General features: G+C 41.6%; 1 protein-coding gene across 1 annotated transcript in view; it reads left to right on the plus strand.

Moving 5' to 3' along the window:
- The first annotated feature begins 486 nt into the window (after positions 1-486).
- The window catches only part of AFF2 (AF4/FMR2 family, member 2), a 559,120-nt gene continuing 546,383 nt past the window's right edge, over positions 487-13,223 (plus strand). The window contains exons 1-2 of the mRNA XM_006869732.1: positions 487-491; positions 9,553-9,673. Of these exons, the coding sequence (XP_006869794.1) occupies positions 487-491; positions 9,553-9,673 (126 nt within the window). The remainder of the gene's footprint in view (positions 492-9,552; positions 9,674-13,223) is intronic.

The following is a 13,223-nucleotide window of genomic DNA, read 5'->3' on the forward strand; positions in this document are numbered from 1 at the left end:
GAGGGGTTTACCTGTGAACACGAGCATTTGCAAAGACCAGATTTTCATTTTCCAGCTTCCCCAAAGACCAGAGAATCTGACTATTTCCCCCCACCAGTTTTGTAGACAAATTTTGTGAAACAGTCTCTGGACACTGGGTGGGACTAAGCTTGGTTGCATCTTCACTTATTATCCACTCTTCCATATTTCTCCCTTGGGTGCCTCTTTAGTGCCCCTGGGTTAGTGTATCCTTGAACTAGTGGATTTGCAGCCTGTAAACTCTTTCATTGCTCAAGGCTCAGCTAGGACACAGCTGCCTGATTTTGCTTCCCACTCCAGCCCCACCTTAGAATAATCTCATGAAATTTTGTCCATACTGTTAGCACATGCAATACCCTGCATTATGATTCTCTTTGAATGCCTTTGCCTCCCTTTCTGGGCTGTGAATTTATTTAAGTTCTCGGATGGTGTCTTATTTAATTCCAAGCACCAAACATCATGCCTGGCATGACGTAGGCGACCAGTAACTGTTTGTTGATTAACTAGACCAATTAATTAATATATTATGATATTTGTCAACATTTGTCACTGAACTTGAGCAGAAAAAATATGTTTGCCTGTCATTTGTTCAATTTATTGAGAGTGGAACACTGAGCTTGGCACTTTTCCAGATAAATGGGAAGCTGAAATGCGTTATTCCTCTCTGGTGACAGTTTCATTTAACACTCACTGTTCTCTCAGGCAGAGCAGGCAAAGGGGAGAGAAGGATGAGCTGGAAAGCCAGCAGAAAGCTGTACTGCTGTAGAAGAGAGAGTCTTGGATGATATGGAAGGTGCAGTCAAAGCAATCATTCATTAGGACCAGACTATCTGCACTCACCATGCTGAGGTAGAGTCTCCACTATGAACTGGCTCAGAAATGCATTTTGGGGACTTCCTTGGGGCCAGATGGAAAAATGTGAGCTTGGAGAGAGCCACAATGATGGTTCCTAGTGAGCAAACAAGCCAGGAGCCAGGGCAGTTGGCAGAGGATGGATGGGAAAGCTATCTGTGTCTGGTTTTGTGCTGCAGTCCTGATCTCAGGTCCCAGCTGTGTGGGGTTGTGTGGACCCCTGGCAAGAGGCAGTGGCCAAGCCTTTAGGGGGTATTATTTTCCTGGGTAAGAATTAGTGAGTTCACATGGATCAAAGGGTTTGGTGAGACATGAAAATAGTCAGCTGAAAATTGTCCATTATAAGCCTCCTGTGAAGGGCATTCATTTCCTTCCTTTCAAAGTAATTAAGAATACCATTTCTGTGCAAATATTGTTTTAAATTAAGTAGTTATTGCAATTGCCTTGCTTATTGCTAACTGAAAATAAAACACCTTTTTAAAGTGCCATTTATGGGAAACCAAAGGTTATATTAAGATTTTGACTTAGAAAAGAATTTCTGATATTTAATGGGCATCCGAGGAAATCCTTGGGGCTGTTTCTGCTTGATTCTAAAGGCTGAGTTTGTTCTAAGTAGTTTGACTGTTGAAGCAACAGGTATGAGGATGGGGATGTGACACATGGAATAGAGCCATCACACATTGAGGCTACATATGAAATCATCAGAGTGGAGTGCTAAGTCAAGCCCTGACCAGGGAAGGTCACAGGGAGGTAGGCCAAACTCTGCAGGTGTAGAAGTAGAAGGGAAAGGCTGCATCAATGGGTCTTGTTCTTAGTTTCCAGGCAGTCAGCTCCCATTCAGAAGCAAAACGTTGCCTGGCCCTGTTCTATCTTCATGATCTTTGAGGTTGTAAATCTTTACAGGAGCAGAAAGTGTCATCTTGCACCTGCAGAACAGCTGGTAGTTTCAAACTGTTGATCTTGAGGTTAGAAGCTCGACTCATAAGCACTATGCTACCAGAGCTCCTGAAGAGGTACCTAGAAAATAGTATAGAATTCTTCTCAAAACAGCAAGCACAAACACTTAGCAGCCTAATTCCTAACCATTACATTAGCAGAGCTCCTTTTGGCTAAGCCGGCAGCCTCTGAATTCTGTTAGCTGCTTGGATAGCTGACTAGTTCCATGACCCTTGGCTTGTTGCACTCCTTGTGTCTCCTGTTTCTCAGTTTCGTCAGCTGTAAAACGACTATGATACTACTTTATCAGAGTTTCATACATAAGCTATGGGCTGCCGACCACATTTGGGACTCTGGAACATGTAGTGAGTATGTTGCTGTTAAATGCCATCGCTTCAGTTCTGCCCCATAGCAACCCTGTATAGTGTTACTGAGGAGTGATTGGTGGGTTTTAACCACCAACCTTGAGGTTCAAACTGACCTGTTTACAGGCCAGCACATTATGAAGAAGCACAACATCAGGACTCCATAGTAAGTATAAACATCTGCAGAATGTAGAGAAATTCATTCAGGAGAACTACAAGGTGTGAGGTATGGCCAATGATTGTCCCTTAGGTGGCTTAAATATGCATTTTTATGCTTTTACAATGATATCAGCCATAATGAAGGTGTGTTAGTACCAAATGAACTAAAGAACAACTAAATTATTTATCTTTATGTGTATCATTAATATAGTATATTTTATGTTGGCTGTTGTTAAGTGTCCTTGAGTCGGTTCCAACTCATAGCAACCTTGTAAAGGATTTCCAAGGCTATAAATCTTTGCAGGAGCAGAAAGCCTTATCTTTATCCTACAGAGCAACTGGTAAATTCAAACTACTGACCTTGAGGTTAGCATCCCAAATCGTAATCCACTGCACCACCAGGGCCATATTTTAAAACAAATTTGTCATTTTAAAATGTCAGTGTTTTTTTCATATTTCCCTGAGGAGTTTTATAAAATAACAAACATTAGGTCCAATGTACAATAATTATTTTGTTGCAGTCCTGGTGTGGCACTGTGGGTTAATGTGCTGGATTGCAAGGTTGGTTTGAAGGGCAAGGTCGTCGGTTCAAGCTCACCAGGGTCGCTATGAGTTGGAATTAACTCGATGGCACTTCATAACAACAATAGCAACTTACTTGCTGTTGCTGTTGTTGGGTGCCACTGAGTTGGAGTTGGCTCCTTCTTCTTCACAGCAGAATAAAACACTACCCGGTCCTGCGCTGACCTCACAATTACTGTTACATTTGCGTCAGTTGCTGATGCCACTGTGTCAGTCCATCTTGGGGGGTATTCCTCTTTTTCACTGTCCCTCCACTTTACCAATCATGATATCCTTCTCCAGAGACTGGTCAGAAGTTTGAGAGATGAGCTCTTGCCATCCTGGATTCTCAGACGCATTCTGACAGTACTTTTTCTAAAACAGATTTGTTTATTCTTCTGGCAGTCCATGGTACATCTAATATTCTTCTCCAACACAATAATTCAGATGTACCAATTCTTCTTTGTTCTTCCTTATTTACTGTCCAACTTTCATGTATATGTTGTTTTTGTTAAGTACTGTCCAGTTGTTTCCAACTCATAGTGACCTTGTATAGGGCTTCTGAAGAGGGTTTGAACCACTGACCTTGTGATTAGCAAGCTTATCCTATAGTGAAAATACCATGGCTTGGGTCAGGTGTACCTTAGTCATCAAACAGATATCTTTGCTCTTTAACATTTTCAAGTGGTCTTATGCAGCAGATTTGCCTAATGATTTCTTAACTGCTGCTTTGATGAGTTTTGATTATGAATCCAAGCAAAATGAAGTCTTTGGCAACTTTAATCTTCATTTATCATGATGCTATTTATTGGTCCAATTGTTAAAGCATCTTTGTTTCTTTATATTGAAGTACAATCCATAATGAAGGCTGTAGTCTTTGATCTTCATCAGTAAATATTTGAAGTTCTTTTTACTTCCAGCAAGCAAGGTTGTCTCATCTGTATATCACAGATTGTTAATGAGTTCTTTCTTGAATGCTGATGCCATATTCTTCTTCATATAATCCAGCTTCTTGGATATTTTGCTTACTGTATAGTTAAAGTCCTGGTGTGATGTTGCAGGATAATGTGCTGGACTGCAAAGTCAGTTTGAGCTGTAGGGTCGGCGGTTCAAATTCACCAGCTGCTCCTCAGATACTGTATGCAAGCTCTCTATGAGTCAGAACCAACTCTATGGCAGTTAGTAACAACAACATACAGTATAGTGAAATAATACAACCCTGGTTAATTTACTGATTTTAAGTCATTCAGTATTCCCTTGTTTTGTTTGAACAACTGCTTCTTGGTCTATGTACAGGTTATTGAGGACCACAATGAAGTGTTCTAATAATGTTATTCATCGTTTATTATGATCCACACAATCAAATGCCTTTGCATAGTCAAGACAGCACAAGTAAGCATCTTTCTGGTATTCTCTAGTCTCAGCAGTGATAGCCCTCATTCCATATCCTTTTCTGAATGCAACTTAAATTTATGGCAGCTCACTGTCAATGTACTACTTGAAATATCCTCAGCAAACTTTAACTTGCATGTGATATCAATGATACTGTTCGATGATTCCGACATTCTGTTCAGTTACCTTTCTTTGGAGTAGGCACAAATGTGGATTTCTTCAAACATGCTGTAACTGTTTTCAAAATGTCTTGGCATAAATGAGCAAGTGCCCCTAGCACTGCATCAGTTTGTTGAAGCACATCAATTTGTATTCCTTAAGTCCTGTTTTGTTTTGTTTTTTTTAAATTGACCTTCCTTACAGCTTGGACTTTTTCCTTCAGTATTGTTGCTTCTTGATCAAAAAGAAGTGTTTGATACAGGACTCTTTGTATTCCTCCCATCTTCTTTTGAGGCTTTCTGCTTCATTATTTAATGTGTCGCTTCTAGCTTTGTCTTTGTAATAACTCCCACCAAACGTCACTTTTTCTGCTAGGTCTGGGTAAGAAGTAGATGGGAGGAAATACTGATAGAATGACATGATTCAGCTATGAATGTTAATGGAGTTCATAATCATTGGGAACACACTGGTTAAAAGTGAGCTGTCACAGAAACCAGAGGGACCATCTCTAGCATCACAGCAGAAGAGCCAGGAGTGGAGAACCTCCTTGACCCGGGAACAGAAAGCGGTGACACCAGAGGAGTATCTGAGGAGCAGCAACAGCGGATCCAAGAACCACGGCACAAGACAGAGCAGTGGGCTTCCCTTACCTGTTGGGCTTCAGGTTTCTCCTTGGGGAACTATGACAGTTACTTTGTTATTGTATTTTCCAGGGAAATGTACAGGTACACAACATCACAGTCAATAGAAAGATCTCATGAGAGCGAGAATTCCTCCTTGCATCAGAGAGAGTACAGATGCCCGCTAAATAATAACCCCAAATTCAACCAATTGCCATTCAGTCAATTCTGATTCATAGCGACACTATAGGACACAGCCCCATAGGATTTTCTAGTCTGTAATCCTGGTGTGGCGCTGTGGGTTAATGTGCCTGACTGCAAAGCCGTTTGAACTGCAAAGTTGGTGGTTCAAGCTCACCAGCTGCACCTTGGAAACCCTATACAGGGTACCCTCGCTATGGGTTGGAACCGACTCGACGACACTTAACAACAACAACAACAATCTTTAAGGAAGCCAACCGGTGGAGTGACTGGTGGGTTCAAAGCACCCAAGTTCTGGTTAGCAGCTGAGCACTTTAACCACTGCTCCACCAGTACTTGTCAGGAAAAGACGAGTTCCAAAAAGGTAGTCTTCAGAGTGTCCTGGTGTGGCACTGTGGGTTAATGCGCCAGACTGCAAGGTCAGTTTGAATCTCAAGGTTGGTGGTTCAAACTCACCAGCCACTCCTTGGAAACCCTATAGAGGGTTGCTATGAGTAAGAACCAACTTGAAGGCACTTAACAACAACAACAGCAGTCTCTAGAGAGAAAAACCCAAGAAAGCCATTTGGTCCATTAAAAGTATATGTGGAGCAGCTGGAGGCTTTAGATCCAGAGAGGGAGAGCGACTGTGTGCTGAAGACCTGGGGGTTACGGGGAAGGATTGCAGGGTATACCCTTTGGTTGGCTGATGATGCATGAAGGGGATTGTAACCATGGCAATGAGACCATATATGATAAAATGAATGTAAAACTAATGTTCTCCCATGTAAAGTATCACGTAATTCACAATAAAACATTTAAGAAAAAAAAAAGTGTATGTGGTTTCAAATGCTCAGTAGTTTTGATATCACCATAATACAAAAATGTTCATTATACCAGGGATAGAGTGGGGGTGAGGAAGCTGTAGAACCATCCTCCCTTGCTAAGAGTGACAAATCCTTGAATTGAGCTTCCTGGAGCAACTTCCCAGGTGGACTTTCATGCTGATAGGACCAATTCATCCCAGCCTCATCAGCACAATAATAGAATGACTAATTCCAACTTCTGGCTTGAACATTTCCTAATGGTTCCCTGGCCCTCTCCCCCTTTGGAAAACAAGCCTGGGAGTGTAAAGCAACATCAAATCATCAGGGAACAGACATCATTTTCCTATGGCCTCTGCAGGACTCACAGGTTCAAACACAACTGGCCTGAATCAGAAGAACTTTAATTGAGAAGATAAAGAGGTGCTCATAATTATAAACGGCAGTAGGTATAACAAGAGGCTAAATACATAGCTGTGGTTTTAATTAGCTGCTGCTTCAAATTAGTAATTTTGGTTTCAGTCAGAAATCAGTGATGTCCTACACTCTGAAAGCCTCATCACCGTGTAGTTCATTCCTCATTATACCTCGCCGTGTGAAGCTTTCAATACCACACCACGCTGAGCGCAAAGGGAAAAGAAGTGGGAGATATTTGGTTGGCTTCCAAAAGCAATGACACTCTATGGAGATTAAATTCATTCTCACCAGAGATATGAGAATTAGTTGCTCTTTGTTATTTGTGTTAAAAAAAAAAAAAAGAAAGAAAGACACCAGGCAGTTTTGCTTGCAACAAATAACACCAGTGTGCTCATTCAATCTGCGATTCAGATGTTCCTCTGGAATTCTGTGGTTAATGAACTGATGATGCAAAAGTGCCTAATGTACCATCCTGGGGTGGAAAATACCAATAAAAGCCCTTATCACTGGCCCTTTGAAGGGTTGTCGTGCAAGTTGAATCACGTTTCCTTTTTCTTCTTCTTCCCCCCACCCCTTCAGGGTTTTAATTATATTTTTTCCCTCAGAGGAGAAAAAAGGTAGTTTGCCAAGCCAAGAGACCAAAGTGCTTCAGTTCTCTTCATGGGAGAATTAAACGTGATCTATGGACCTGTCATCTGGGGCTGTCAGGTGCATGAAATGAACACAACTGGAAAACTGACATCTTGCTCCTAGAACTACTCAGAAGCCAGAGACTCTGGCTCTTGTCTGTGTGAGAGGCCAAGGAATTAAGTGCCATTCTATGCAAAAGCCCCTAGTTCCCTAACTCCATGGAATACTGCTTGAACTTGTTACCTCACTCTCACCCCTGACACCCTACTGTCTTAAATGTTGCCAAGTCAGTGAGTTAGGATTACACTCAACTGATACGTGCTGTTTAAATACAAACTCATACTCCAAGGTTCAGGGACTTAAGATGATGGATGATTGGTTCCACATCCCCGTCCAACACATGATGACTGTAGTTTGGGGTCTGATCTCAACATTTTGTGAATCAAAGGAGAGATGACATGTGATAGCCTGGCTTCCAGTGTCGGGAATAGGTGTATTTTCTGACCACTCAAGGCTCCAGATGTGGACAGTGGGCTTTTTGAGTAGGTCTCAGGGAATGGTTTTCTTTGATTTTTTTCCCAGACAGTGATAACATTAGCTGAGCATACTCATCAAGTGGCCCACTGAGCTCCTATGTGTTTGGCATCGTTTGTATTATGAACGTGTAATGTGCATTCAACAGCCTTATATGCTGCCACAATTTTAAACTAGAGGAATGAAGTGTTATTTATCCAGAAGATAAGGCTGTCAAAGTCACTTTGAATTTGATAGTTCAAAGAATCCTGTGGAGAAAGGTGGGTGATTGAGTGTAGTGGCATCTTACACTCCTTGTATGTCAATATCTAGTTAAGCACCGTGGATATTTCATGTGTTCAGCTCTTACTTTGTAAATTAAAGTGGTGATGCTCATAAGCACAAACCAATGACAGGCACTGTGGTTTAGGATGTTTTCAAAACCTTTGACTGCATCTTTCTATCAGTGGAGGTTTTCTAATTCCCTTTGCTCTTCTGCTCATTTGCATGTCAATTATCTAATTAAGTCTTAATGTGGTCCTGTTAACAGGGGATAGGAAAACAACATAGATACTTCACCTGCTAGGCATTTTACCTACATTCCTGTCATTTAAATTTGCCCAGCATGTATGTTCTCAGTATGGGCAAGATTTAAATCAAAAGCAGGAGGGAAAATACCAACAAAATCAAACACAGTACCCTCACAATGATAGATTTCCTTTTCATTTGCACAGTCTTGCAAGATGACAAAATCATGCTTTTCCTTAGAAGGAAGTGTTCAATTCTATAAAACCCAAGGGCCCAGAAATCATCCTAAAACTGTCTGGAAGCTTGTCTACTGATCCTCCAATGGGAAATGCCAGGAGGAAGGCAGGGTTTTACTCTCTTCCTGAAACATTGATGATTTCAGGTCAATCCAAGGATTGTCTCAACTCTGTTCATGGTAATAGTTGACTGTTCAAGCCAGAACCCTTCCTTAGACAGAGGCCAGTCAGATTAGGGAAGTCAGATCATGGGGAGATGAAAACATAACGACAAGAAGACAAAGTGAAATCAAAGTGGGTGATTCAGCAGTGGGGTTTTTGTGGCGTTTCTCTTACCTCCTTAAAGCAGGCAAACCCTGTCTGGGGGCTTAGAACAGAATTCCAATGTGTCTTTAGCTCCATGCTTGTAGAATTGCAGCCCGTAGGACTTTGACATTTGTGAGTTATGAGCTCTGAAAGTGACAAAGCCATATAACCTTAGTTTGGTGTCTTTGGGCTCAGAGGAGCGATATTGGGGGAGTGTGTAATTGCCTATAGTAATCAAGGAAAGGAAAGGCCACAGGATAAATGGGCATGGAGACAATTTCTGAGAAGCTAAATGATGCTTTCTTCTTTAGTCAGGATGTTAAATTCAGCAAGACTTTGTAGCAGTCAACTTAGTATGAGTGTGGCTTCCATTTTTCTTTCTTATTGCTAACAAAACCCAAGTCTAAACCGATGCTGTTGAATCGATTCTGACCCTTGTTGACCCCTTGTGTTTCAGAGTAGAACTTCTCCATAGGGTTTTCAGTGACTGTTGTTGTTAAGTGCCGTCGAGTCGGTTCCGACCCATAGCGACCCTGTACAGGGTTTCCGAGGATGTAAATCTTTATGGGAGTAGAAAGCCTCATCTTTCTCCCGCGGAGCGGCTGGTAGTTTTGAACCGCTGATCTTAAGCTTCACAGCCCGATTCGTAACCACTACGCTACCAGAGGCTTCGGAAATAGTTCCCTAGGCCTTTTTTCTAAGGTGCCTCTGTGTGGGTTTGATCTGCCAACTTGTGGTAGCAGTACAGTGCCTAAGTGTATGTGTGCACCCCCCAGGGACTCCTTATTGAAAACGAAGGTGATCTTGAATGACTGAGATGACTAATTATTCCTTTGTCTTTTTCTTTTCTTGTCAGTCACTATGAACAAGACCGTAGTGCACTTAAAAAGAGGGAATGGGAGCGGAGGAATCAAGAAGTCCAGCAAGAAGAAGATCTCTTTTCGTCAGGCTTTGATCTTTTTGGGGAGCCCTACAAGGTAGCTGAATGTGTATGTCATTTATCTTTCTGGAAAATGTTTGCTTTTGACAGTGTTCAGCTCTCTAATCAACAGTTAATCTTGAAAGCACCAAAATCATTTCGGGAGAATATATTTTAACAATGAAATAGCAGTGTACACTATTCTGGGGACAGTTGCACGTTTCTGAGGAAGTCTCCAGGAGCTCGTTTTCATCTTCTTAGGGGAGTACAGTAAAAGTTGAATACGACTTGTGAGACTTCTGCCTCCAAGTAGCTCTTTACTGCCCTCCACTCTCTCCAACAAGGAATGTCCCTGCTTTGATTATCACCTGGCTTCCCCTGAAGACTTCATCAGAATGGCAAACGAGGTGTCTCTTTTTCCTTCCAATCAGTGCCATCCCTTGCAAGGTCACTACTTTCCTTTTCCATTTTAGTTTGTTAACAGCTGTTCAGGGGTTTAAGTGTTCTTTGAAAATCACTGTTCTAAGAGTGAGAAAAGAAGCCAGTCATTATTGCTGGTGGTTCATAATCATGGGGTAAGAAGGAGATTGCCTCAACCAGAGGGGGTTAGTGTAGCAAGACTGATTTCCCAGTGCTATTCGGGCTAGAGGACTCCTGGTGGCACAATGGTTAAGCACTTAACTGCTAAATGAACAGTAGGCAGTTTGAACCCAGCAGCCTACTAAGAAAAAAAGATGTTGCAGTATGCAGCCATAGAAATGACTGCTTTGGAAACCCTAAGGGGTCACTGTGAGTGGGAAATGGCTCTACCGCAGTTGGTTTTGGTTTTGATTGGTATGGCTCCAGTTTTCTACCCCTTTTATACAATGACTTGCCTCGGAACTTTTTATCTTGGAAGTGGGAGCTGGGGGTGATTGGAAGACATTCTGAGAGAAGAATCTTAATGAATGGCTGGCAGCTGGTTGGTTTTTATTGAAATGGAGTTCATTGTAATTTCCTGTAATGAAACAAAAACAATTTAAGAATTGAGACAATAGAGAAAATGTCTAATCAAGAGTTGTGGTTTTAGAATGCCATGTAGGGGAAATTCTGGAAAGGAAAGTTTTGAATAAGAACAGAATAGGCCTCCATACTATTTTAGGATCTAGAGTGGCCTGCTTAAATTGGTGACTAGTTGGAATGGAGCTACGCTGCCTTATTTAGAACAAGTAAGCATCTTTTGATTGAGGCATGGGTACTTTATAAGTTTGGTAAGTTGGACAAAAGGCTACATGTCACCTGACTTGTAGTTTTCAATATGGCAGCAATCATCCTTAACATTTTTTCTGCCTCTATTTATTTAATTTACATGCTACTTTTGAATGTACATCTTTAGAGACATGATTATTTGGACAAGTAAATTATAGGCTCACTATTTGCTAACCAATGAGTCCTGGTAATATAGGGGATTATGACCTAGGCTGCTAACCTCACTATTAGCAGTTAGAATCTACCAGTCATTCCATGGGAGAAAGATGATGCTTTCTGCTCCTGTAAAGATTTACAACCTCAGAAATCCTATGCAGGGTCACTATGAGTTGGAATTAACTTGGTGGCATGCAGCCAGTACCATAACCATGTGCTAGTCACTGCCTTAGACACTGGGTGCACAAAATGGAATAAGATCTAGTCCCTTTCTGCAAGGCATTCATGGTCCAGTGGCAGAGATGGTAGTGCATGAATGAGTGCATGAATATGGCACTGCTAGAGAGAGAGACAAGGGAAAGATCAGTGAAGACTCTGTACCCATGGCAAAGTGTTTGGATGCAAATCTGCATTTCAGAAAAGTCATTGCAAGTTTTTACCTGAGAGCCTGGCCAGAACAGATGTACATTTTCAAAGAATGATGCTGGGAAGTGTGGAGAGTGGATTGGAAGAAGGGAAAATTAGAGGCAGACAAAGAAGCTGTTGTAGTCACTAAGGGGAGTTCATGGCAAGTGGGATTTAAGGTAGAGTAGGTGTGGCACTGTTAGAGAAGCACTGAACTGCTAACTGCAAGGTTGGTGGTTCAAACCCTCCGGCTGCTCCTTGAAAACTCTATACAGAGTTGCTATGAGTTGGAACCAACTTGATGGCACTTAACAACAGGTAAGCTAAGATGATGGGACTGGGTGATTGGATGAGAGGAGGTTGGGATAGGAATGACTCCCAAGTTTTTGTCTTGGAAGGCTGGTGGTATCATTAAGAGATTGCTCAGAAGAAGAAACCATTCAGTTTGGTGCATGGTGAGTTTGACATGCCAGTGGGATAGCAAGGGAAAAATGTTTGATCCAGAGTTCATTAGTGCAATCAAGAGAGCTATCTAGGTGTTATCATCATGTAGTTGGCAATGGAAGCTGGGAGAGTGAATAAGATCACTGAGTTAGATTATAGAGTAAGAAGAGAGACAAGGCAAGAATCCTGGCAGTAGCAACATTTAAGTGGTAAAAGAGGAGGTCAGGAACGGAAATTAAAACAGAATTGATCAGAGAGATGCCATGAGAACTAAGAGAATAATTTAATAAAAACCAAGAGAACAAAGAGGTTATTTTTGGAAGAGCGCTATATTACGTGGGCAAGATAGGTAAGGAAGGGTAAGGGCTGTAATATAGCTTTTGGAATTGGCAGATAGAGGATCTTGGTGATATTAGAGAGAGTTGGTCCATTTGAAGATCACAGTAGTGATTGTGAGGAGTCAGGGCAGCAGAAAGTGACAAAGGAAGGAAGGAAGGAGAAGCAAGGAATGTGGACTTAATCTTGTTAAGACATTTTGAATGCAGGGAAGAAGGCAAAGAGATAAGTTTGAATGTGAATGAAGAAAAGTCTTTTTAAGTAAGAGAAACTTAAGTTGATGTGAAGGGAATGGAGAAAAAGAGGAAAGGGAGAAAATATAGGAGAGAGAGAAAGGTGATAAGTAGATAATAAATAGAAACCCCAAGAGATGAGAAAATACCAAATCTAGAGCTTGTGCCGAGTTATTGTTGCTGTTGTTGTTATGTGCCGTCGAGTTGGGTCCGACTCATAGTGACCCTGTACAGGGTTTCCTAGGCTGTAAATCTTTACGGGAGCAGAAAGCCTCATCTTTCTCCCGCAGAACAACTGGTAGTTTCGAACTGCTGACCTAGTGGTTCACAGCCCGATTCGTAACCACTATGCTACCAGTGCCGAGTGATTAGCAGGTGAAAAGCATGTGGAGGAAGATGGGGATGGAACATTAAGATGAGGACAAAAAGGAGAATGGAAGGGAGATTTGCAGGTAGCCTAAGAAGTTGTGGTCTCCATCCTACCCCACCTCCCAAAAAATGGGAAGAGACGTTCAAGGGTGAAAGAAACTTTGTTCCTTTTGGAAGCAAAGGGGGAACAACCAGATTGATTTAACATTAACCTTTGGAGGGACTGGAATAATGAACTGACCCAAAGAGATTAGTCTTAAAATTCATCATTCACTCCATCCTTAGTAATATTATTAGCTGGAGAATCCTTACTTTATTACCTCTTTATAATTTTTGTCATGGTGAATTAATGGTCTTGTGCCTTTATGCCTTTAAGGTAAATGTCATCTCTTGTTAACAAGACCTGCCATATAGATG

Source organism: Chrysochloris asiatica, unplaced genomic scaffold (assembly GCF_000296735.1).
Source record: "Chrysochloris asiatica unplaced genomic scaffold, ChrAsi1.0 scaffold00134, whole genome shotgun sequence".
In the NCBI taxonomy this organism is placed as follows: domain Eukaryota; kingdom Metazoa; phylum Chordata; class Mammalia; order Afrosoricida; family Chrysochloridae; genus Chrysochloris; species Chrysochloris asiatica.